We start from the raw sequence: 27,168 nt of genomic DNA, 5'->3' as shown, positions 1-27,168 counted from the left end.
AAGCCACCATACATGCATGGGCTCTCTCAGAGTCAGAGGCAACTTCTGTAGTGGAGGTCTGTGTGGCGATTCCACCCTGTAAGATCTCCAAACCAGAGCACTCAGCATTGCTGGCAGGTCACTAAGGCACACTAATAGAGTCAAACATAACCAGGTATAGTTTTCTATCAAATTTGAGGGGTATCGAATGAAAAACAAACAAAACAATCCCCCTAAATGGGGCCAGATTTACCAATATTTTATGTGTGGGGAGGGAGCGCTTGAATATTAGGGAGATCTGTCCATTGAGCAATACTTTCTGAGGACTCATTCATAATGCTAAAGCAAGGATTACTCAGAAAGGAAGTTAAAATGCCCTCTTTAGAAAGGAGAGTGATCCCATCTGGAGCTATGGGAGTACAGGGACTGTCTATTGTGAAAATAGGTAGTTAGGGACTTTTAAAAATGCAAATTGCTAGACTGATCCTTAGAGTGATTATGAGCTATTGTATCAACAAGTCCTTGGGGACTCTTGTAGACAGATGACTGACATATATACTACCCTGTCATGACCGAACATCGTGCCTCTCACGTTAATGGCTTTCCAAAGAGCATTGATTGTCGTTAGATACATCTATTGGGAAAGTCAATACATGAATGTACTGCCAAGTGAGGACTGTCATCTAACATTTTCTTGAAGGAATTTTTGCCTTCAAAGAATCAGAAAGTATAGAGAATAATGTGTTTGTATTTCCTTTCCAGAACCGGATAAGAAATTGCAATGAGAGGAACCCTAAATGCACCTTAGAGAAGACTATGGCAGTGCCAATGTTTTACCTATTTTGGCTCATTTAATTCTCACGACGACTCTGGTACATAGATACTATTATTATCCCCTCTTTTACAGTTAATAAAACTGTAACCCAGAGAGGTTAAATAAATTGCCCGAGGTCACACAACTAGTAGGTGGCGGAGCCAAGAATTAAACCTAGGCAGCCTGGCTCTAGCCTCCCCATGCTCATAACATCTTTTTTTTTTTAAACTAATTTTTTAAAAAATGTATTTACTTAGAAGCATTCAGAATGCCAACAAAACAGCTGCAACCTTTTTTTTTTTTTTTTGCAATTACAGAGTGGTATTCAGTTAACAGAACAATTGTTTCATATAAGCTGCATCAGAGACAATTGAAAATGAAAAAACTACTCTCCCCATATATAACTTACTTGTGCTGTACACCAATGAGAACCTGCTTTAAATTTTTATGCCAATTTACAACCCCTATACTATACCAGGCAAGGTTAGTGGCTATGAAAATACCACCAGGACAGGGCTATCTAAAGACACATTTGGTAGTGTGTTAACTATACAAAAGAAGACACCATACAGTTTTAAAAAATTCTTACACAGCCCTACATTTCAATTTTTTTCTTTAAAAGGAGTGAGTTGTATACAGGGGGGTTAAATGCTTTATAGACATGAAAAAATCTGTGCTAGAAGCAACTTATTCATCATCATCATCTTCTTCATCTTCCTCCTCCTCATCCTCTTCATCTTCCTTCTTTTTCTTGCTTTTTCAGCCGTGACAACTCCCTTTTTTGCTGCATCAGGCTTTCCTTTAGCTCAATATGTAGCAGTATCCTTTTCGTATTTTTCCTTCAGCTTCGCAGGCTTCTTTTCATAAGGCTGCTTGTCATCTGCAGCAGTGTTATTCCACATCTCTCCCAGTTTCTTCGCAATATCACCAATGGACAGGCCAGGATGTTCTCCTTTGATTTTTGGGTGATACTCAGAATACAACAGGAAGAAGGCCAAAGGAGACCTCTTGGGTGCATTGGAATCCTTGAACTTCTTTTTTGTCTCCCCTTCAGGAGGGATATAGGTTTTCATTTCTCTTTCGTAATGGATCTTGTCTGCCTTTGCCATATCTTCAAATTTTCCCTTCTGTTTAGCAGACATGGTCTTCCACCTCTCTGAGCACTTCTTAGAAAACTGAGAAGTTGACTGAAGCATCTGGATGCTTCTTCTTATGCTCCTCCCAACAAGTTTGCATAAAAAATGCGTATGACAACATCTTGCCTCTAGGCTTCTGAGGATCTCCTTTGCCCATGTTTAGTTATTTTTCCTCAGCAAGGCACAGAGTCGCCCAGTGCCCTTCTGGCTCTCACTTGTCCCGGCGCTGTCTCTATCATAACCTCTTTAAGTTATGTGAAAGTTACAACGTTGCCCGCCCCACAGTGAGAGCTAAGTAATCTCTCCTTCCCTTCTTGAGCGTCCATGACTTTCACGTTGTATGTCACAGAGTCATGGGTGAGCATGGAGACTGTACAGTGCAGGTTCCTGGTGTAACAGACAATTCCCACTCATGAGAGGAACTCTGGTACTGTGCCCAACAGAGTCAGCTATGACAACTTCACATTTCATACTGCATAGCTGCAGAAAAATACGTATATGAGAACCAGAGAGAAATGTAACTTACTTGCACCAAGTCTCAAAAGCAAGATTAGCAGAATTAGCCCCCTACCAAACTAACGGCCCTAGTCATACCCATCACATAATTTCTTTTTTCTTGCAGATTCAGTGAAAATAGGGCCCTGATCTCGCTAAGGGAGATGAGAGTATAGGATATTTTTTTCTAAAACAGAAGCAGAGCTTTAAAATACAAGAAAGTCACATATCATCTCCTGATGAATCTATCACTGCCTTTGGCATATGCCTTACCTTCACAGGCAGTTAATGTCCAGAGGACAACCATAAACTGCATATTCTTATTTCTCTGGATACAGAATGTGCTCTCTATCCCCAAGTCTGGGGCAATGGATTGAGAGCTAGTAGGCTCCAGTATACATCAGTGTTCCTTTACAATACTAGTTCTTCCAGCTTATCTGTCACCTAACACTATGTTAAACATACTAATACTTTTAACAGGAAAGGGAGGAAAAAAAAATAAAAAGGAAACTGAAAGGAAGAGTGGTGGGGGGGCGGGGGAAGTGAGTATGATTATCTCTGCAAATGTCCAGTGGCACACAGACTTAAGAGTTTATGACTCTGCAATCATCTCAGCTCCTTAAGGGTATATCTTTACCAGTTCCCCAAGTACACAGGTTACTGCCTTTGCCAGGACAGCATGACTCCCTTCAAGCAGGGTAATCTGCCACGCACATCAGGTCTGCCACGCAGTGAGGCATTTTAAGGAATCTGTCACCCACAGCCTACAATTCCGAGAGTTAGGATCTGCTACCTTGAGCGACATGAAATAGCAAGCCCCTAGAAACTTCTCTTCTTAATGTCATCATTCTCACGACATTTGGACAAACAGGAAAACAACCAGACCACCTTCTTTTAGGCTTTACAGACCACTAAGCAAAGAGGCCTGAGCTTTCTTCAATGAAACTTAGGGACATGAAAGTTCATGTTCTGACCCTGATCTAGTCTCTGTCAATGAAACTAAGTCACTTTCCTTTCTATTGGTTTTGTCTTCCTGTCTACGAAATATAGCCCTGATACCATTAACCCATTCCAGAAGATAGCAAGGAACCAGACAGATATTCTTGATTGAATTTCAAGTAAACCCCCTTGGGCTGCTTCTGATCACCAGCCTACTGCCTTTAGTTCTAATGTCAAATGTCAATAAAATCCAGATACTACATCTCTTCTCAATTTGGGTAATATTTTGAATATTTTACAAATAACTGCAGGCAACAAAGCAAGATAGACATGGAAAGAAGATATACAAATAGTGAGTTCACAGGGGGAAAAGGATAAAAATACAAAGGTGGGAAGCACTTCCTGGTTTTGGAATAAAAGACACAGTGGCAAAGGATGGCGTCCATGAATAAAACATGTAAGTATACAGAAAAACCACCAAAAGTAAAAAAACAGGAAAACACCAGAAAATATTTATTTTATATGAAGGTTACTACTGTTGGCTATAAAAAGAAATCCTTTAAAAAGTAAGAGTCTTTGGAAGCAAAAGATAGGAAGGTGTAAACTAATTAAAAACAGGCTAGCGACAGGCAACATCATGTGTATGCCGAGATGGAGTATAGCTATAAAAGCCTGGCGCACACATGCAGTGTATTAGGTTGAAAATGCATGTCTCTTCAGCTTCATATCTATTAAAGGAACAAACAATTTACAGGTTGCTGCATTATGGGAGTATGATATGTGGAGTGTCAATCTTTTCTCTTCAAACTGAAGCATGTTAAGTAAAATCAATGATGGGGTTTGGGGAGTAGGGGAAGAAAGGGGAAAAGCAGGGAGAAAGTAAGTTTTTAAAAATCTCTGCCTCAGCAAAAGTTTTCATTACAATTTTAGACAAATGATCCCTGTGTCCTTCTCCCTTGCTGCCTGGGGCTCCATGCTATTTCTATGCAAATAACAACCTCGTGGTTTATATCTTATTATTTCCACCGGAGCTGCAGCGACATGACCTGAGACATGTAAGAGGTGGGGGTGGGGGGGGGCAGAGGGGGGGAGTTGGAGAGTAAACAGAAAGAGAGAGAGAGAGTGGGAGGGGGAGGGGGACAGAGGTAGAGAGAGAGAGAGAGGGTGTTCACTCAAGTGTGAAAAAATATTGTCAGGAGTGAGCATCAAGAACAAAAAAAAAAAAATTGCAGGGATAACGTGTTTATTTCAGTCCCCCCTAAAACCCCCCAAACCCCCCTTCCTGCAAACCAGCACCTTTTAAAATTCATTGGGCATCAGGCGATCATGCACAATCCATCTGCTTTCACTTTATCATTTGCATTTCATGCCTCCTGGCTTTTGATGTGCTGATACTTTGATGCAGTCAGGAGACGCGCATTATCATTATTTCAATTTTCAAAGGGGTCAACGGGATCGGCACTTGCACACACAAGATTTTTTCCCCCTACAACCTCTGAACACCCCCACTCCTTATTCTTCACCCCAATGTTTAACATAAAGGATGAAGACTCAAAAAGGTGGGGGTCAAATATTTACAATCTAAGACTGTATATAGGCTTGCATATGTCTCCTACATTTCCACTTTACACAGGTACATACTATGAGCACCAAGGCTTAAGAAAGGAGGCTCTACAATGTTTCAAATACACAAAGACTTTCTCACATATGGACACTCAGGGAGGCACACAGACAGAGAAAGAGGGGGATCCATATGCAGGACACAGACACAAAGAGACAGAAAGATCAGCACCCACACGGAAAGAGACATGCACTCAGGGTGACTTGCACACACCCAGAGTACACAATACAGAGAGATACCTACAGAAAGAAAGGCAAACAGAGATGAAGAAAGACACCAGCACACACAAAGGCAACACGCACAAGGAGTGAGTCAGAGGAAGCCATCTGAGCATGGTAGTTTCCTTTTTCATACCTGATAGGCAAAGGGGCTGATAGGACATTCTGAATGAATTTGCATGAAATCGGGTGTCTTCAGCAGCACAGCTGTATACTTAAGAGGAGCTGACATGAAGATAGTGAAGCAGGCAGAGCAACATTAGGTAACCTCTGTATCTGATCACTCCCTTCAGCTAACAACAATCATGTCCTTTTAGAAGTGAGCGTTGTTTGGTAAGTTAAAGCTATAGCTTTATTTGTCTTTCACCCTGTAACTAAGCTTTTCTTTTAACAAGCAGCCCTGTAAGCTATGAAGGTGAATATAATGAATTTGATTAGAACAATTCAGTCAGATTTTAAGAAATCAATCTCTAATGTCTCTTCATGGCACAAATGAAATTCAACTAGCAAGTTTTCAAGCAAAACAAAACCAAAAACCCAACATCTGCTTTTTGTAATATTCTTTGTATATAATATAGTATCAGGGAAGGGGGGAGAAAGAAACTCAATATAAGAAGATACATTTCAGAAATTAGCTCTCTGACTGGGTATGGGAACATCATGGAAATATAGGTTTTTTAAGTACCATTATCTATGAGAACAGAATTTTTAAAATCTTTCAAACATTCTGTTCTCATAGATAATGGTACCTAAAATTATCTTCAGCATTCATCAATATCTCATCCTAAGAAGGTATCCAAAAGAGCAACTTAAAAAAAAACAACCTTAAGACTCTCAGCAGTTTCTCCCACTGCAATAATAATCTTTAATAGTAGTGGTTCATAACCTTTATTTCCAGGCTACTCTCCAAAAAGGGAGGAAGACAGCCAAGTTCGCCACTGTTAGCACTGCTGTGCCTTTCCTTGGTGAGAAAAAGCAAGCCCAGAGGAGGATACAGAGTTTATATGAATGCAGAGAGCAAGCTGATCACATCAAATGATTCCTCTAATTTCTGACATCCACAAAATCTAATTAAACCAATGGAATTTTCAACTTTTTCCTAAATGGGAATGATAGAACACTTAATTCTTATCTTTACACTTGAAAGTCAAGACTTGATAAAAAGTTCCCGCAAGTAGAGCAAATGTAATATCCGATACAATTTAGTACGTGTATTAACTCCATAAGCTCAATCACCAAATCATGTTAGAGAGAGGAACGGGAAACTGAAATTTTAGCTCAATCACCAAATCATGTTAGAGAGAGGAACGGAAATTGAAATTTTAATGCGGGCCAACACTTTTCACCAAGAACTAGGTACTTTTTTTTTTTTTTTTTTAAAGAGATGGGGTCTTACTGTGTTGTCCAGGCTGGATTCAAACTCCTGGGTTCAACCTCTCCTCCTGCTTCAGCCTCCTGAGTAGCTGGGAATCTAGGCATGTCCAGTAGAACTCGGTACTTTTACTTATGTTTTCTCATTTGAGCTCCACATTATTTAAAGGTTTAAATTATTATCCCCCTTTGACAGATAAGAAAGCTGAGGAGTTGAGAGGTTATATAAGTTGCACAAGGGCAGTCAGCCTCAGACTATTCCATTACATTTTTCTGGCCCTGAGGAGAAAATAATTTTCCTATGCTTGCAAAGGTGTCAGAACTGCACTGTCCTTTATATATTCAGGTATTCTTAGATAGTTTTCACTCTTACGAACAGTGACTGCAACCATCCATTTTTCCCCCCTTGGAAAAGCCCTTGTAAAGTTGGATTTAAAAAGTACAAACCTTTCTTTGGAAGGGAAGATAAATCTTTATGCATACTCTTTTCCAGTAATCCATCCATGCATCCATTCACCCATCTTCCCACTCAATATTTGCCAAATATTTCTTCTATATACAAGAGACCACCATCGGTGCCCTTATCGAGAGGTGTATTTACAGATTTCACAAAATCATTAAAACTTGATAGTCTCAACACCTAGGCCAGTACCTAATTCATAATGTAGGTCTGAAATGGGAACTAGCACAGCTGGAATCAGAGACAGCTCAATGTCTGAGTACAGATCTCCTCACATCTTTTACTAGTAGATTAAGAAAAAGAGAGGAGAGGAGGGACAGAACAGAAGCGTTCAATTAATTCTGTCTTTCCACAATGACACTGAAACGTTAAGTGCTTTGGAGCAGTGGTTTTATATAGTTTGTTCACTAACATATACACAGGGCTTGGAACAGTGCCTAGAAAACAGTAAGTACTCAAAATAGTTGAGAAATGAAATAAATGAATGAATGAATAAAAAGGCAAGCAAGTCAATGGGCAGAAAAGATGGAGGGAGAGGGGAAGAGATAGACTGAGGAAGGCATGGATTGAACTGCTTCTTTCCAATCAGGATCTTGAATTAAGAATTCACAAAATAATCTTCAATCAGCTATGTAAACTTCTTCAAAACCCTAAAAACTTACTTTGTTGAGGGCTCCAGCTCCTGTTAGAATTAAGTGAGAATTCTCAACCTGGATGGTTCTCTGTCCCAGCCGGACAAGGTAAGCCCCAATCCCAATGGCCCGGCACGTCACCTTAAAAAATAAATTCTACATGTCACATATTTATGTCCTCTCTGAAGCTGTAAGAACTAAGGCATAGATAAGTAAAATCCAAATTAACAGAAATAAACATTGCTTTTTATGAAGTCTGTTTGATAACAACACACACAAAAAAATTTCATGGTCAAAGAAAAGAAAATACAATGATGCAAAATTCAGGCTGCGTGCAAGGACTCATGCCTATCATCCTAGCACTTTGGGAATCTGAGGTGGGCGGATCGCTTGAGCCCAGGAGTTCAAGACCACCTTGGGGCTGGGCGAGGAAGCTCACACCTGTAATCCCGGCACTTTGGAAGGCTGAGGCGGATGAATTACTTGAGGTCAGGAGTTTGAGACCAGCCTGGCCAACAAGGTGAAACCCTGCCTCTAGTAAAAATACAAAAATTATCGGGGCATCGTGGCACGTGCCTATAATCCCAGCTACTCGGGAGGCCAAGGCAGGAAAACCACTTGAACCCGGCAGGTAGAGGTTGCAGTGAGCTGAGATCACGCCACTGCACTCTAGCCTGGGCAACAGAGTGAGACTCTGTCTCAAAAAAAAAAAGACCAACTTGGGCAAAATAGCGAGACCCCCATCACTACAAAAAATTTAAAAATTAGCTGGAGGTGGTGGCACATGCCTGTAGTCCTAGCTACCTGGAAGCTGAGGTAGGAGGATCACTTCAGCCCAGGGGGTAGAGGCTGCAGTGAGCTATGATTGCACCACTGTACTCTTGCTTGGGTGATAGAGTAAGACCCTGTCTCTTAGAAAAAAGAAAGAGCGGCTGGGTATGGTGGCTCGCTTGTACTCCCAGCACTTTTGGAAGCCGAGGCGGGTGGATCACGAGGTCAAGAGATTGAGACCATCCTGGCCAACATGGTGAAACCCCGTCTCTATTAAAAATACGAAAATTAGCTGGGCGTGGTGGCACGCGCCTGTAGTTCCAGCTACTCAGGAGGCTGAGGCAGGAAAATTGCTTGAACGCGGGAGGCGGAGGTTGCAGTGAGCTGAGATCACGCCATTGCACTCCAGCCTGGTGACAGGGCAAGACTCTGTCTCAAAAAAAAAAAAAAAAAAAAGAAAAAGAAAAAGAGAAGAAAGGAAGAAAATAAAAAGAAGTTAAACTAAAAGCTAAAACAAAGTACTGGGTTTATTTGAAAAATTCAGTTATTTATATTATCCTATCTTCCTATTATCATGTGTGATTAAAATAAAATTGTAGACACACAATCTTCAAGAATCATTTGGGACAGAACAGCAGTGATAAGAGAAAAAATAAACCTAGCTACACAGCCAACTCTTCAAAAATTTCACATTCTGGAAAGATTTACCAGGCTGATGGTAATGATCTCATTATAGGCCAATGAGGATTCTCCAGCAATCATTCCAGAACCTCGAAGGTTCTCAGGTCCAATTCCCTCTTCTTTCCCAATAATATCTGTTATCTTGTACCTATTGGATATGGCCATGTCAAATTATGAAGGTTAAACACAGTAACAACAAGCCATTAAAATAATAATCACCATTAAAAGTCTGCTAAAAGTGCATTGAAAGCTTATATTTAATACCAGGGCTTTATGTGCTTCCTTTTATACTCTTCATTTATATGTATTTCCTTCTTAGCTTGGGCCTATTTTACCTGGAAGCAATATGGCTTAATAGGAAGAGCAAAATCTGGAATTAAGCAGATAGACTTTTTTTTTTTTGAGACGGAGTCTCGCTCTATTGGCAGGCTGGAGGGCAGTGGCATGATCTCGGCTCACTGCAATGTCCGTCTCCCGGATTCAAGCAATTCTCCTGCCTCAGCCTCCCGAGTAGCTGGGAATACAGGTGCGTGCCACCATGCCCAGCTAATTTTTGTATTTTTAGTAGAGACAGGGTTTCACCATGTTGGCCAGGATGGTCTCAATCTCTTGACCTTGTGATCCGCCCGCCTCGGCCTCCCAAAGTGCTGGGATTATAGGCGTGAGCCACCACGCCCAGCCAAGCAGAGAGATTTAAATCCTTGCTCTGATACACGCAGGAGTGTGACTCTAAAGATAATAATAACTTCTACAAAATGAGAATAATAATATCTACCTCTAAGGGTTGACAAGAAAGTTAAATTAAAGCAAACAAGGAGAAGGTTTGACGTTATAGATGGCCCTCAGATTTTAGATGCCTTCGCTTATTTTCTAGAACAAATTTTTTAAAAGCAAGGTCAATGTATATCTCTGTAATGAGCAACAGGCATCATATGAACAATTTTAGACAATTTTACATAGGAAGAGAATATCCAAACAGAGCGGTAGGGAGAATGAATGCTCAGCTTAGTTTCTCAAGTCAAAAATCCTCTTCTAAGGTGGGATGAAACGAAGGTCAAAATACTGAACTCTCATTCCTGCTCCTTCATAAATATCAAATATATACACAAGCGTCCCTGGATATGTCCTCTGGAGGGGCAGGTGGAATGTGTGTAGAAGTGAAATGCTGACCAAGTTGTCCAGAAAGCATCCTGTGGATCTAGTGGAAGTCACTCATCTGTCTTCCTGGCAGGGGATTAGGAGTGATAGCTGATAATGGGAAATGGGAGATGGGGAATGTAACTGATAAAAGAAAGGAAAAATACAAAGTTGAAAGTAGAGATGGGCATATATTATTTATTGTTCCACCTATACCCAGAAGGCTTGGCAGTGGGCACAGTTTTATAAATTGAAATAATAAATAAGTACCCCATAGTGGCTCTTAAAATACTTCCTCCTGGCCCCATATTTTCCTGCTCCCTTCTTCATTTCCAGCCCTCCATCAATTCTTTTTCTTTGCCCTTGCTGTTGATCTGTGACTTTGCATCTCTGCTTCCCAGATTCTGCTGTCTTTCTATTTTTAGCCTCTCCTAATATCCAATAATTTCCCAGTTCTTCCTTTTGTTCTGTATCTAGACTCTGTCCTAAAGTTATATCAGAAATGAAGCTACTGTCCCTTAAGGGGGTTAATTAACTACATTAATCGTATATGTGTGTGTGTGTGTGTGCCTGCTCGTATAAGGTCCATATAGTCGTAAATATTCAAGGACCCAGCCAGATTTGCCTGTAACAAACTCAATATTCATAGATTCCAGAAATGAAGAGTTAAAAAACATCATAGGGGAAAAATCCCATTCAGAGTAGCAAGAAAAAATGCAAACTATTTAGAAATAAGCATGAAGAAATTGGCAGAATCTCACCATAACCATGTTGTGCCCCAAGGCACCATGATGAACTCCCAGAAGCATTACAAGATATTTTAAATTTTTGGGAGAAGCACTATTATATGTGATATCTGTGACCCTATGTGAACTACTAGCTTTAGATAGTTCAGAGTAGTTCACAGTTTGTTAGAATAGTGCTACATTCCTTTTGAAAATGTCCTGTCTTTGCAAAGCTAGATTTTTGAAGTTTCTGTGAAAACTCAATGAAGAACAAGAAATGTGGGTGGCTATATCCAAGCTGATTCCAAGGTTTGAGATGTTATGCTGACACAAATATCTCATTAGTAAGTAACTGTAATTATTTAAGAATAAATTTTTTCAATTTACATATATAATTTTTTCAAATGATTATTAAGTTATTAGGACACAAATACTTATTGTTTAACTACCTAATAAGCAGAAATATTAAGTGTATCTTATACTCTAGGGGTGCTATGAAAAAATTACTGAGACACTAAGGATGCGATGAACCAAGAAAGTTTGGGAACCTCTGGCAAAACCTATATGAAGAAAACTACAAAACGTAAAAACAAAACAAAACAAAAAAACCACTCATACAAATGGAAAAACATACCATGTTTCTTTTTGGGGAAAGTTAGTATTATGAAGATGTCAGTTCTTAAATTAATGTGTAAACTCAATGCAATCTGAATCAAAATCATTATGAAAACTTTTTTGGAATTAGAAAAACATGAGCCTCAAGCCAAACACAGTGGCTTGCACCTGTAATCCCAGCTACTTGAGAGGTTGAGGTGGGAGGATTGAGGTCAGGAGTTCGAGACCAGCCTGGGGAATGTAGCAATATTCTATCTCGGAACAAAAAAAAAAAAATTAGCTGGGCGTGACGGCGCCTGTCTATAGTCCCAGTTGCTTGGGAGGCTGACATGGGACAATCTCTTAAGCTCAGGAGTTTGAGGGTTCAGTGACCTATGATCACACCACTGCATCCCAGCCTGGGCAACAGAGTGAAACCCTGTCTCTAAAAACAAAAAACAAAAACCCTCTACATTAAAAAAAAGCAAAAGTAGCCAATAATACTTGAGGAAAAATTTAAAATGTGAGAAAATTTGTCCCACTAGAATAGTTTAAATAGTGTGGTATTAGCCCAAGAGTAGACAGAACAAAAAAACACCAAAAAATAAATTTTCAGTAAATAGTATTAGGGCAATGAACTTTTTTTTCTTTTTTTTTCTTTTTTTGAGATGGAGTCTTGCTCTGTCACCCAGGCTGGAGTGCAGTGGTGTCATCTCAGCTCACTGCAACCTCCACCTCCTGGGTTCAAGCAATTCTTCTGCCTCAGCCTCCCAAGTAGCTGGGACTACAGGCATGCATCACCAGGCCTGGCTAATTTGTGTATTTTTAGTAGAGATAAGGCTTCTCCATGTTGGCCAGGCTGGTCTCGCACTCCTGACCTCAGGCTATCTGCCTGCCTCAGCCTCCCAAAGTGCTGGGATTACAGGCCTGAAACTCCACACCTGGCCGAGCAATTAACATTCTTAAAAATACTTGCAGATAGATTATATGAAAATGTTCAACTTCACTGGGAGTCAAAAATACAAGTTAAAATAACAATTGCCGTTTTTATTCCATTTTATTATTTGACAATAATCAATGTTGGCAGGGGTGAAGAAAAATTAAAGAGGGAAACAAATCCTATTCTATACTGCTGACAGGAATGCAAATCTTGGGAAGGCAATTTAAAATTATTTTTTAAAACCCTTTAAAATTGACTTTTTGACCTGTAATTTCACTTCTAGAAATCAAGCAAAAAGGGATGATCAGAGCTTTTAATTCCTAAAAGTTTATGTGAAATTTATATAAATATCCCTTAAGGGGGTTCAGCCCAGGGATGTGAAAAATTAGAAATAGTCTGAATGTTCAAATATATTTATTATAATAAAATACTATGTAGCCATTAAGCATCCTATTCTTAAATAATGTTTTAAGAATACAGGAAATTTTCCCAAAAATAGTTTTTAGTGAAAAGGATAAATTATAAAAGAAATTCTTGTTATAATCTCAATCACATAGAAAAAAGATAAGTCTACAGAAAAGACAGCAAGAGTATAACATAAATTCATAATTGTGGCCTGAAGGTAGGATTGTGGCTAATTTTTATTTTTTTCTTCATAATTGTTTACATGTTTCAGTTTTTCTAAAATGACTTAAGTATTATAAATGTCAAAACTTCAATCAATAATAAGGTTCTTCAGCTAATAAGTGGTAGAGCTGGATATAAACCTAAGACATCTAGATTATGTTATCTTCAGTGTCCTTCAAGGTTATGAATAGCCGTACAATAAGGAAAAAAATACCATATTCTCCTTTCTTTAGTCATGACCAAATTATTCCAATACATATATACCTACCTGGATTCTCCTTCATCCTCCACGTGTTCACAATGGACAGAGTTGAGAGCACTGACTCTCTTATAATCTTGAGGGGTCAGATATAAATACCTGTATCCCTGTGAAGCACAAATAGTTTTTAACTCATTATTTGCCATTGTCATATAACCAGAAGATACAGCAAAGCGTACATAATGAAGCTTGTTCCACAGCTAGCTTTAAATTGCCACATCACTTCTTAGGTTTACTGTCTAATAGAATACTAGCACAGACAGTCCTCCTTTGAAAGATGGAAGTGCCTATTTTTTCAGTCACTAACTGTCCTTGAGACAAGATACCTTATAGCTGCAATTCTAAGTATATTCCATTCATTTCATTTTCTCTTTTTTTTTTTGAGACGGAGTCTCGCTCTGTCGCCCACGCTGGAGTGCAGTGGCGCAATCTCGGCTCACTGCAAGCTCCGCCTCCTGGGTTCACGCCATTCTCCTGCCTCAGCCTCCCGAGTAGCTGGGACTACAGGAACCTGCCACCCCGCCTGGCTAATTTTTTGTATTTTTAGTAGAGATGGGTTTTCACCATGTTAGCCAGGATGGTCTCGATCTCCTGACCTCATGATCCGCCCACCTCGGCCTCCCAAAGTGCTGGGATTACAGGTGTGAGCCACCGTGCCCAGCCTCATTTCATTTTCAACAGGGTTAAAGGGTCATTTTCTGATCTTTAGTGACATCTCTATTAAAGATATCAACATGAAATTGAAGAATTGTGTGAATTACTGTTTTTCACTCTCTCAAATCCACAGGATCATCAAAATAAATACAAGCAAGGGATAACAGAGAACTGCAAATCTAGGAGATTCAATATTAAAATCAGAAGTCTATACAGTGCTAATAGTGAACACTGAACTCAGATCTTTTGTTTCTTCAATAAACAACTCCTAATGCCCATTTACATTTAAACAATTATACTAACATTTTATAATTGATTTGTATGTATCTATACACACATCCACATACAAAATAGAGTTACATGGTATATGTGTTTAACTTAAGTGAATTAGTCACTCAGTCAAAAAAATAAGTAAACACAGGGAAGCATTTAAAATACTATGAGAAATTATGCCCACCATTTAACTCAATAAATGTATGTCCCACAGTGAGCACAACATGGAAAAGACATAAATCTGCAATTGGTCTTGCATGATTTGTGTTGAGAATGCCTGATAGCACTGAGTGTCATTAGTACGTCAGTCAGTACACATTTACTGAGTGCCTATTATGTACAAGGTACTATTCTAGGCACTGGAAAAACAGGAATTAACAAAAATAGACAAGAATTCCTACCCTTATGAAACATACCTCCTACTGGGAAAGCCAGCAAAATACACAAAATAAGTAAAATGTATAATGTTAATGGGAATAATGTTTAACGAAAAAAAAAACGAAAGAGAAGGTAGACAGTCCAACTTTTAGAAAAAATAACCAAGGAAAGCCTCATTGAAAAGTGTCGTTTGAGTAAAGACCTAAATGAGCTGAGGCTACGAGACATGAGGATATCTGAGGAAAAAGCATTCTAGGTAGAAGCAACAGCAAGTACAAATGCACTGAGGCATGATGTACTTCGCAGGTTTAAGAAAGCAGAGTCGGGTAGAGCCAATATGTGGAATAAGGTTGGGGGAGGCTGTAGCAAGAAATGAGGGCAGAGTGGTACTGGAAGGCCAATCTATATAAGGCCTTGTAGGCAACTATAGGATCTTTGGCTTTTACTTGAATGAACTGGGAAGCTATTAAAGGGTTTTAAGCAGAGAAAAATTTTGTGATCTGACTTATATTTTAACTGGATCATTCTACCTGGTTTTTTTGTTTGTTTGTTTTTTGTTTTTGAGTAGAGTCTCCTTCTGTCACCCAGGCAGGAGTGCAGTGGTGTGATCTTGACTCACTGGAACCTCTGCCTCCTGGGCTAAAGCAATTCTCCCACCTCAGTCTCCCAAGTAGTTGGGATTACAGGCACCCATCACAATGCTCAGCTAATTTTTATATTTTTAGTAGAGAGAGGGTTTCACCACGTTGGCCAGGCTGTTCTTGAACTCCTGACCTCAAGTTGATCCGTCTGCCTCAGCCTCCCAAAGTGCTGGGATTACAGGCATGAGCATGAGCCACCACACATGGCCTCATTCTACATTCTGTTGAGGACGGACCTTGGGTGGGACTGGGAGCAAAGCCAGAGGCAGGAAGACCAGTTAGGAGGGTACTGCAATATGGAGGTAAGAAGAGTTAGACTACTGCTACTGTTAGTAAGTAGCAGTGGAATTGGATAGAAGTACTCAGATTCTGGATATATTTTAAGGTAGGGATATAAACATGATTTACTGTTTAGATGGATGAATGGGGTGTGGAAGTGAATGTGGGGTGTGCAAGAAAGACAGAAGTCAAGAATAACTCCAAGGTCTCTCACTTGAACAAATGAAACAATAGAGGTACCATCTGTTGAGACAGAGAAGACTGTAGGAAGAACACATTAAAGGAAGATTAGAAGCTACAATTTAGGTAGACATTTAGGCAGATGTAAGTGGAGATGTTGAGTCCGGATATATGAATCTTGTGTTCAGGGGTAAGATATAAATTTGGACATTTATCAGCTTGTACATGAAACTTAAAGCTTTAAAAGACTGGATGAGGCTAGGTGCGGTGGCTCACACCTCTAATTCCTGCACTTTGGGAGGCCAAGCCGGGCGGATCACTTTGAGCTCACGAATTCAAGACCAACCTGGGCAACAGGGCGAAACCCTGTCTCTACAAAAAACAAAAAATTAGCCAAGCTTGCTGGTGCGTGGCTGTAGTCCCAGTTACTCAGGAGGCTGAGGCTGGAAAATTGCTTCAACCCAGGAGGTGGAGGATGCAGTGAGCTGTAATCGCACCACTGCACTCCAGCCTGGGCAACAGAGTGAGACCCTATCTCAAAAAAACAGAACAAAACAAAAAGACAGGATGAGGTCACCAAGGGAAGGTAAATAGGAAAAGGAGTAGTCCAGGGACCAAGCCCTTGAATCACTTTTTTCCTTCTACCCTACTTTCTGTAATGGCTGTCTTGCCAAACCAACAGGTGAGAGGGCATTGAGTCCTAGTGGGGTTGAGAATGGGGAGTCCAGAACTTCTTGTTCCCGCTGCAACCTCTGTGCTCCTGACATGTCCCCATTCACATTTTTTTATATAATTTAAAAAACTGGCCAAGCACAGTGGCTAATGCCTATAATCTCAGCATTTGGGGAGGCCGAGGTGGGAGGATCACTTGAGGCCAGGAGTTTGAGACAAGTCTGGGCAACATAGCAAAACCTTGTCTTTATGAAAAATAAAAAAATTAGCTGGGTGTGGTGGTGTGCGCCTGTAGTCCCAGCTACTTGGGAGGTGGAGGTGGGAGGATCACTTGAGCCCAGAAGTTGGAAGATGCAGTAGGCTATGAATGTGCCACTGCACTCCAGCCTGGGTGACAAAGCAGGACACTGTCTCTTAAAAAAAAAGAGATAAAATTAATATAACATAAAATTCAACATTTTGGTTTTTAAAGGTTTTTTTGAGTCTCACTCTGTCACCCAGGCTGAGTGCAATGGCATGATCCTGGCTCACTGCAACCTCTGCCTCCTGCATTCAAGCAATTCTTATGCCTCTCTGCCTCCTGAAAAGCTGGGATTACAGACGTGTGCTACTATGACTGGCTAATTTTTTATATTTTAGTAGAGATGGTATTTCGCTATGCTGGCGAGGCTGATCTTGAACTCCTGGCCTCAAGTGATCTGCCTGCCTTGGCCTCCCAAAATGCTGCATTACAGACGTAAGCCACTGTATCCAGCCAAAATTCACCATTTTGAAATGTATATAACTCAGTAAATTTTAGTATATTCAGATGTTGTGCAACCATTACCACTAATTCCAGAATATTTTCATCAGCCCCAAAAAAACCCCTGTATTGGATCAATTTTCATATTTTAATAAAGTTGTTCTGTGAACTTTATTGAAGTATAATTTACATGCAACAAAATTCATCAGTTTTAAGTGTTATAATGTGATGAGTTATGACAAATGTATGTACTTAAGTAGCCACCACCACAGTCAGAATATAGAGTATTTCCATCATCTCCTGAAATACTCTTATATTTAGAGATGTGAAAGGCAGCAAAGGAAACTGAAAAAGAGAAGCCAGAAATGCAGGAAGATAAAAAGGAGACTTTGGGCTCTTGGAAGCCAACAGAAGAAAGTACTTCAAGGATGAAGGAATGACTAACTGTGTCAAATGCTAATGCTATTGTCAAATAACTAAGGTGAGGACTGAGAATTCACCATAGAATTCAGTAATATGGAATACTGGTGACCCTGACAAAAAGCAGCTACAGTGGAATGATAAGGGTGCAAGCTCAACTGAAATGGGTTCAAGAGGGAATGGGAGAAGAACATCTGGAGACAGCAAGAACAAACAACTCTTTTAAAAACATTTTCCTATAAAAGGAAGGAAGGGAGGGATAGTGACTGGAGGGGTGTTTGTATGCTACAAGGGCTGATACAATACAGAAGGAAAAAGTGCTGATGCATGAAAGAGCAGGGAGAAGTGTTAATCATACACTTAAGTTGGCAAGAAAGGAGATCAAGTGTACAAGAGGAGGGATTGGCTTTAGACAGAAGTAGGAACTGTTCATTCAAAGTGTAGAAGAGAAGGTGAAGAGTAAGGGCACAACGGATGCAGGTACATGGGAGCTTGTAGAAGCTCTCTTCTCATTGTTTCTCTTTTCTTGAATATTGGGAAGCAAGGTCTGACAATATCAGCTGAGTGGGGAGAGGGAAGTAGATGTTAGAGGTTTGAGGGGAGAGATGTGAAACCGTCATCCAGGAGGTTGGTAAGCTTGAATTTAAAGTAAGACCAGTCAACAGAATTGTTTTTTTCTCCATCAAAGTTGAGCTGGGCAGGTGCAGGCATGGAAGCAGAATGGAGAGAATTGGATTTAAACAAGGTTTCTGTAAAGGCACAGAGTAAGCAAAGAGAGAAGCAAGTTGAAGCAAGTTGAGAGAGAAAGTTGAAGGTGTAGAAAAGATGGTGATTATAATGATTAATCAAGGAGTTAACCCTGGAGTTTAAGCTAGATAGGAATGAAATGAGGTGTAAAGAGGGAGTGAAGAACAGAAGAAAGGTGGGAGGATCAACAGGTGAGTTCAACTCAATGGTCCTGATGATTTCAAAGGATTGTCAGACTAGAGAGAGAGCTGAAAAGAGGACGGAGGGGGTGGCAAAGAAAGAGATACTTGAAATTGAGATTATGGGGAATGAGAGGCTGGGCTAGGGTATAGGATAGAACCATTAGAAGAAAAGGAGTCAAGGATCCAAGAAGCCAGATTATGGGAAGGATCATCTATGTGGATATAGCAATCGCCAAGAATTATCACATGACTAGTAGTAATGGACAGAGTGACAATGTGCCAGGAACTAAAAGATGCAAAGAATGAGAGGGAGTGACCAAAGGATCAGGAAACACAAGGAGCAGTGAGGGTATAGCACAGTCTGATGACATGAGATTCAAAGATGGGATTTTTTCAGAGAGAAGGGAGAGGTGTCCGGAAGCAGCAAGGAGGGTAAAGAGGACAATATTCCCCTTCCAGGCTCAGTGGTACAAAAGAAAGACAGAAATCAGTCAGTACTCCAGAGGGCTACGGGGGAAGCAATATCTTTAGAGGAGAGACAGATCTCAAGGTGAACAAGGAGGTTGGAGTAGAAGATGAGGAGGTAAGGGATTTTGTTGATGATTGACCATAAATCCTGGAAGCCACAATGAAATAGTTTAAAGATAGATATTTTTGGTTTAGCATGTCTCACACTAAATGCATACTTACTATTTCATCTAGTGCTCAACCAAAGAAACAGCAACCTGTTTTATAGTTGGAAGAAAAACCAGGTGAACATATTGAGAAATAATTTGTCTCTAATATGGTGTCTTAAGGAATTTTCATAAATAATTTTGTTTATATTTAATTTTTACCATAAGTGGTGATTTTTGAACTTAAACCTCTACCTTTCCCCTACCTATCCACACATGTAGCATAACCATATAGCACTTTGAAATATTATATGTTCTTAGTGTGTACCTTGTAAGGATCCTCAGGATCTACCCAGGCCACATGAAACATATGACGAATTTCTTCTGCCAGTCCGATTCTTGCTCCACTGTTGGCTGATACATAGATGCGTGGAATACCTTCTGCCCTGGCAAGTTCAGAAGCTCTGAGAAATAACCAATCCTCTTGAGGCCCAAAGGACCCAATTCGGTATGTGATGTCATTGCCAATAACAATGATATCTCGGCCTTCTGGATATTCAGGACTTTTAAAGGTCATTTTCCAAGCTACCATGCCAATCTGGAAAGGCATAAACAAACGAATGAACAGAAGTTTTTTACATGCAGAATTTTTTCCAGGTTCCTTGAAGGTATCAGAGTATACCTAGGCACAGCCATTATGTAAAGATACACATTGCTAAAGAGCCACACTCCCTGTGGGAAACTAAAAAGACATTCTAATATGCTGCTAGATTATGCTGAGAACAGCTGATCTACTGTGTATTTCAAAACTGTCTCAATTCCTTCTTTGGGCCTGCTCAAAGAAGGCAGAAAAGCCAAAATCTAAATGCACTCAGGATACATGTGTAAGAATGCCATGGCACTGTTGATTAATTTCTCATTTTACTGCCATATATACTAAGACACTGATATGGTTTGGATGTCTGTCCTCTCTAAATCTCATGTTGAGATATGATCCCTAACGTTAGAAATGGGGCCTGGTGTGAGGTGTTTGGGTCATGGGGTGGATCCCTCATGAATAGCTTGGTGCTCCCCTCTGATCTGAGTTCATGCTAGATCTGGCTGTTTGAAAGAGTGTGGCCTTTTGCGGGTGAAAGCAAGCATGTAGAGAGTGCTATGAACGCCTTGGGCACACTACGAGAGTACAAGGTGGTGGGTTGCTGCCTGCCCACCCCCAAATGCCACATGCTGCCCTTCTGTGGTATGTGAATCTTTGCACCTAATCATGTCATTGCCAAGTCCCGCCTCTGGTACTTGGTATCTCAGCAAAAGAAGATAAGAAGTCTTCAGGGAAAATTGTCTACTGTAGGTAGGTGTTTGAGAAATCCCCCCTGCAGGTGAAGAAATCTGGCATCTAGCTGCACTACGACTCCTGTAGCAGCACCCACAACATGTACTGGATACCAGGACTTGACCACCATGGGTGCTGTCATCCAGTGCTAGTGAGACATGGGCACCTGGCATCACACAAAGGCCCACTCCACCCAGATCATGAAGGTGGAAACTGCGGTCAGCAAGTGCTGCCAGCTGGCGGTCAAACAGTTCCATGACTCTGAGATCAAGTTCCCATTGCCCCACGGGATCCTGCATGGTTAGCATAAGCCATACTTCACCACCAAGAGGCCCAACACCTTCTTCTAGGTGCAGGGCCCTCTCACCCAGGGGTGACTCAAATTAACTCAAGAATGTCATGGTGCCAAAAAAAAAGAAAGAGTGTGGCACCTTGCCCCCCACCTCTCTCTTGCTCCCTCTCTCACCATGTAATGGCTGGGTCCCCCTTCACCTTCCTCCAAAATCATAAGCTTCCTGAGACCCTTACCAGAAGCCCAACAGATGCAGTTGCCATGCTTATAGAGCCTGCAGAACCATGAGCCAAATTAACCTCTTTTCTTGATAAATTATCCAGCCACAGGTATTCCTTTATAGCAACACAAATGGACTAACACAGACACTATCTCCATCTTTTGTGACATTTGTTCCAAGAAATCTTCAACACACAAGGAAGCAGAAAAAGAATCACTTCTCATGGACTGTACACTTTTCATGATCCAGGCTCCTTGTACTGTCCTCTAGCATTTGATAGGAACAACAGAAACACTCCTTACTGGTTTGTTTCAGGTACGTTCCATTTCTGCAAGAATTTACTAATGCTCAACATTGCATCCTTGTGAGCATCTCTTGCTTTCTCCCAGCACCAGAAAACCAAAGGATGGAAAGAACTAATCTCTTGATGCACTATATGTAAATCTCTGCTCTCTGTTCAGCAGCATATGGCCAGCGACATAAATAAATGATATTGACTTAAAAGGCAGAGGTGACATGTCTCTTCCCACACTCTCATAGCCCTCTCCTGTTTTAATCCCCTTCGATATGAGAACTAGTCAATCCTTCTACTTGTATATTTGCTAGTTCCATTTCTTTTCTATTCTATTCACTCATACTCTAGTTACAGCTGTAGTTTTTCATGTCTGCCTGTTTCCCCTATACCTGGATAAGTAATGTTTTCCATTCATTTTTCCCCCTTTCTTTCTGTCTCTCGCCCCCCTCCTTGCCCCCACCACTCGCCACCAAACACAAAGCCTACCTACCAGATGAGCATCCCTGGTTCTGCCTAATGGAGCCCAGCCACATCTGCAGCCTTGGTCCCTCATCCCCAGGCTGCTGCATATCACCTCATTGGGGAGCTGGCCATCAAGAAGGGCCATTAACAGATGTAAATAGCAGCATCCCTGGAAAGCCACATGCATCACCCAGACTCAACCGGGCCAGTGATCATAAGCTCTGAGTACACATTTCTCAATCCAATTGCACATCCACTGTAATCAGGCTGGTTGAAGCATTCTACACAGCTATTTGTGATTCTCAGCATTAGGAAATATATATATGAAACACCCACAGATAAATATAAGCTATTTAATATATCACACCATTGGCCAAATACAAATCAAAATGGATATAACACAAAGAAAAAAATCCAATCACTTTCTAAGATAAGGTATTACTCCATCTACTCATTAAAGACAGAGAAAGGAAGGAAAAATAGATCATTCAAAAAATAGCACAGCGAACACTCAAATTTCAGGATAATTTTGGTTATGGTTTCTAAGAAGCTAGTTAATATAATCCCTGTACAAGCAGAAATATTTTATCTGCCTTCGCACATGCCCCCTTAACCCCAAATCTTTTGTTTTTCAGGAAGGAAAAGCTATTTCCTGTCAATTTACCTCTAAATGCATTTGTAGTTAGAAAGATTGGGTTTTACACCAAATTTTATGATATATTAACCTTAGCCACATAGGCCAGAAGCAGATTAGATACAAGCCCTGAAGAATCTACTTCAGCATTTGTGTGCTAATGTAAACATTGTGACCATGTGGCACTGGGCAGGCAAATAATACTCTTATCTTTCATTACTACCTGGGGACTCTAACTGTGTCACTTGGGCAGTGAGTTCAGCAATTGGCTAGGTCATTATGCTTGCAATATTGACTTCTAATTAGGTGTCAACACAGCAGCACCAAGAACACAATACTCTTTATCAATGTCTTTCCAAAGAGTGTTGCTCATCGACCGACCCCTCCTCCTGTCTTAAAAAGTACCATTACAGAATAGAGAGTGTTATTCCAGTCTTAGTGCAGCAAGATTCCTGATTGGAAGACATTCAGTTCTGAGGTAGCATGATGGACAAACATCTAAGGAAGCATTTATTATTCAATTTACATTAAAATTTAGATTTCACTGCTAATCAAAGGATAGGGCATATAAAGGTGAACATGGGCTTTAGAGTCCAACAAACTTAGATCCAAATCCAGGTGCTATCATTTATATTAACTAACTGTGTGATCTTAAGAAAATTAATTTAATTTTACTGAGCTTCAATGTCCCCACATGCGAAATTAAGAAAATAATAGCCATGGGTTTGATAAACACACTATTAAAAGCAGAAATCTACTATATTAACTTCTACATAAAAAACTTTGTCTTTCTCTCTCCTCTCCCCTCACTCTGTCCAAATCTTACCCATTCCAAAAGGTTCATCCAAATTCCATTTCCTCAGTAAAGCTTCTCCCAGCCTAAAGTAATTCCTCTCTTTTCTGATCTCCTACTAAGACCTCTGTGTAGAGAATTTTTTTTTTTTTTTTTTTTTTTTTTGAGACAGAGTCTCGGTCTGTCACCCAGGTGGGAGTGTAGTGGTGCAATCTTGGCTCACTTGCAACCTCCAACTCCTGGGCTTAAGGCAATCCTCCCACCTCAGCCTCCCAAATAACTGGGACTACAGGCATGTGCCTTCACACTCGGCCAATTTTTGCATTTTTTTTTGTAGAGACAAGATTTCACCATGTTGCAGGCTGGTCTTGAACTCCTGGCCTCAAGCCATCATCCTGCCTCGGCCTCCCAAATTACTGGGATTATAGGCATGAGCCGCCTTGCCCAGCCTGAGAATTCTTCTGATAACTAATCATAGGCTGCCTAGGATTGCTCTTGGCTTACCATCTTGAACAATTTTATCATCTCCTCTAGTGCTTCCCAGGAACACTACACATAGTAAGGGAGTAATAATGCTTGCTAGTTCCAGAGTCTTTTTATTTTTCAAAAAAATTTTTTTTTTTTTAAGACAGGGTCTTGCTCTGTCACCTAGGCTGGAGTGCAGTGGTGCAAATACAGCTCACTGCAGCCTCGGCCTCCTGGGCTTAAGTGATTCTCCCTTTCAGCCTCCTGTGTAGCTGGGACCACAGGCGTGTGTGTCACCACCATGCCCAGCTAATTTTTTTTTATTTTTTGTAGAGACGGGGTCTCACCATCTTACCCAGGATGGTCTTGAACTCCTGAACTCAAGTGATCCTCCCGTCTCGGCCTCCCAAAATGCTGGGATTATAGGTGTGAGCCACTGCGCCCTGCCTCACTTCTAAAAATAATACTTGAAAAATAGTTAACACCAAGGGCACAGAACATTGTCTGCCACATATATTTTAGAAGTCATGGAATAAGAGTCCTAGTCTTAAACTATTTTATTTTAAAAATAACAATAGCTATCATAATAACTACCATTAATTGAACATTTACTATCTGCTGTACTGTTCTAAAAGCTGACAACTACTGATAGTGGTTAAGAGCTTAAGCTGCAAAGTCAAGCTGTCTTGGTTCAAATCTCAGCTTTATGCTAGCTGTATAACCTTGGACACTTCACATTTTATAGCTTCACTTTTCCAGTTATAAAATGGGGATGACAGATTCTTTCTGGAGGTACTGTTGTGAGTAACACCATATTAAACTAGTACAGAGCCTGGCATACAAAAGCCCTCAAATGGTAGTTATTATTAACTCAAAGGTAGCTGTTATTATTGCCATAAGGAAATTAAGGCACAGAGAAATTAAGTAACTTGTCCTTATAGCTAATGTGAATTGTTTATTTTATTTTATTTTATTTTATTTGAGATGGAGTCTTGCTCTGTCGCCCAGGCTGGAGTGCAATGGTGCAATCTCGGCTCACTGCAACCTCTGCCTCCTGAGTTCAAGCAATTCTCCTGCCTCAGTCTCCTGAGTAGCTGGGATTACAAGTGCATGCCACCAGGCCTGGCTAATTTTGTGTGTGTGTGTGTGTGCGCGTGTGTGTGTGTGTATATATATATATATATATTTTTTTTTTTTTTTTTTTTTTTGGTAGAGATGGGGTTTCACCATGTTGGCCAGGCTGGTCTCAAACTCCTGACCTTGTGATCTGCCTGCCTTGGCCTCCCAAAGTGTTTATTTCTTAAAAGGAGGTTCACATACACAAAAATGGTATTTTCTTTTTTTTTTTTTTTTTAGACAGAGTCTGAGGCCATTGCCCAGGCTGGAGTACAGTGGTGCAATCTTGGCTTGCTGCAACCTCCGCCTCTCAGGTTCAAGTGATTATCCTGCCTCAGCCTCCCGAGCAGCTAGGATTACAGGCAGGTAACACCACACCCAGCTAATTTTTGTATTTTTATAGAAACGGGATTTCACCATGTTGGCCAGGCTGGTCTTGAACCCGACCTCAGGTGATCCACCTGCCTAGGCCTCCCAAAGTGCTGGGTAACAGGCATGAGCCACCGCACCCAGCCAAGAAATGGTATTTTCTTTACTAGAGAAATTAAGGAAGTATGTTCCTTAATCAAAAAGATATTAGGAGAAAAACTGGCAAAAAAAAAAAAAAAAAAAAAAAAGAGGTCTGTGGTTTATTTAACACAATTGTATCAATATTTATTTCTTAGTTTGGTAATTATATCATGGTTATATAAGGTGTTAACATTAAGAGAAGCTGGGAAAGGGTATACCGGAACTGTCTAATACTATCTTTGTAACTTTCCTGAAAACCTAAAATTATTTTGGAGGGAAGTAAATTGGATAGCAAGATCACTGTTACTGTTCTGTACAGCCTTATAAGATGATGATTATGAAGATTAGGAAGAGCATTTAAAAATACCCATGATGTAATACTAAATTAGAAAAGGGGTCAGACTCAGGAGCCACATTCTGAGACTCTTCTGAATCCGAATCTAAGATAATTTGACAGAAATGAGACTCAACTTTCTAGCCATGTACCCTTATGTAAGTTATCAACCTCCCTGTACCTCGGTTCCTTCACTGGTAAAACAAGGGTAATAAAAATCTACTGCATAAGTTTGTTGGAAGGATTAAATACATGTTAGGTCCTAGGATAGTGCCTGGTATATAGTAAGTGCATAGTATGAATGACAGCTTCATCAGTTGAAAAGCATGTTGAAAAAACAAAAATAAATAAGAAACAGCAAAATGAGGTGATAATTATTGGGATGATGAAATTGTATCGGTTTTTTTTCCATTCTCCAAATTTTTTTGTGTGTGTTTATATTGCATTGATAACTTTAACTTTTTATAAAATAAAAAATAACTGAGAAAAGAAAACTACCAAATAGTTCTTCACTGGGTGATAGGTACATGGGAGTTTATATTACTTATGCTTACTTTAGTGTACGTTTGAGCATTTCCATAATAAAAAAAAAAAAAATTAAGGGGGAAAAAAATCTCACCAGCCTAATCAATTTCCCATATTTTAGAGGAACTAATTCTAGATTGTAGTCATACTACAACAGATCTTATTTATATAAAATTTGAAAGAGATAAACATATGAAAATTAAAAATCGAGACTCACTTTAAAGAGAAAGAAATATCAAGAACTAAGTTTGTTGGGTTATCATTTCATTTTCTAAAAAGAAATGCTCTGCAATGATGTGGTAGAGTGTAAACATATGTATACATAGGTTTATACAATATTAATGTCTCTACCTGAGAAGTAACTGCTTCAGTGTTTTTCTGGTCTGATGGTTGAATACATATTTATATTTTTAAAGTCAATATTTGTACAATAGACAAGAACAGTGCCTATCAGCTAAATACATATTTAGGACTGTACCACATGTATTACAAACATGTACTAAAATCGAAAGCTTATATTTATACAGAACCTTTCATCTTGAAGGGGGCTAAAGAACTTTATAAACATATGTACATAAAAGGACGTTTGCACTGATAGGCAGTGAAGGTACCCAATCACCCATTCCCTATTTCTTCTACCAGTCATGGGTAGGAACACATGGTGTCAACAGATGCAGGTCTGTAACAGCTGCAAAGGCATACAACACAATAATCCAGTTATGATGCAAAGTCACTGACAGGAAGCTTGCAACTTGAGAATAGCAACTGCTCTCCTCCAGTGTAGAAGCATCATAGCCATTTCCAGTTTTGTGTTTTTAAATTATTCTCTACCAAACTCAACTAATCACTTGACAAAATTGAATTTGATACTGGAAATGGTTTCTGAATGCAAAATACTTTCTGTCTGATGATGAAAACTAGGTTGAAAAATGCTTTCCCCTGCCCTTGTTAGATTTAGGAAAAAAAAAAAGGGGTCACAACATTCAGGAGAAATGGTTCAAAATATTCTAC

General features: G+C 40.0%; 1 protein-coding gene and 2 pseudogenes across 11 annotated transcripts in view; 1 reads left to right on the top strand and 2 right to left on the bottom strand.

The window, feature by feature from the left end:
- The window catches only part of ACACA (acetyl-CoA carboxylase alpha), a 330,020-nt gene that overhangs the window by 56,712 nt on the left and 246,140 nt on the right, over nucleotides 1–27,168 (bottom strand). For all 9 annotated transcript variants that reach the window (XM_077969319.1, NM_001266778.1, XM_077969318.1 and 6 more), the window contains 4 exon segments: nucleotides 19,510–19,779; nucleotides 13,409–13,506; nucleotides 9,145–9,265; nucleotides 7,696–7,806 (listed from right to left, as the gene is read on the bottom strand). In XM_077969319.1, coding sequence (XP_077825445.1) covers nucleotides 7,696–7,806; nucleotides 9,145–9,265; nucleotides 13,409–13,506; nucleotides 19,510–19,779 — 600 coding nt within the window.
- Nucleotides 1,091–2,226, bottom strand: LOC144335449 (high mobility group protein B1 pseudogene; annotated as a pseudogene). Its single transcript, XR_013406321.1, has one exon. The product of XR_013406321.1 is annotated as a high mobility group protein B1 pseudogene (transcript).
- On the top strand, nucleotides 19,901–22,584 carry LOC106994022 (large ribosomal subunit protein eL20 pseudogene; annotated as a pseudogene). The gene has a single exon (XR_013406322.1). The product of XR_013406322.1 is annotated as a large ribosomal subunit protein eL20 pseudogene (transcript).

The sequence above is a fragment of the Macaca mulatta genome, chromosome 16, assembly GCF_049350105.2.
Source record: "Macaca mulatta isolate MMU2019108-1 chromosome 16, T2T-MMU8v2.0, whole genome shotgun sequence".
Taxonomy (NCBI): Eukaryota; Metazoa; Chordata; class Mammalia; order Primates; family Cercopithecidae; genus Macaca; species Macaca mulatta.
This window is presented reverse-complemented; position numbering and strand designations above follow the sequence as displayed.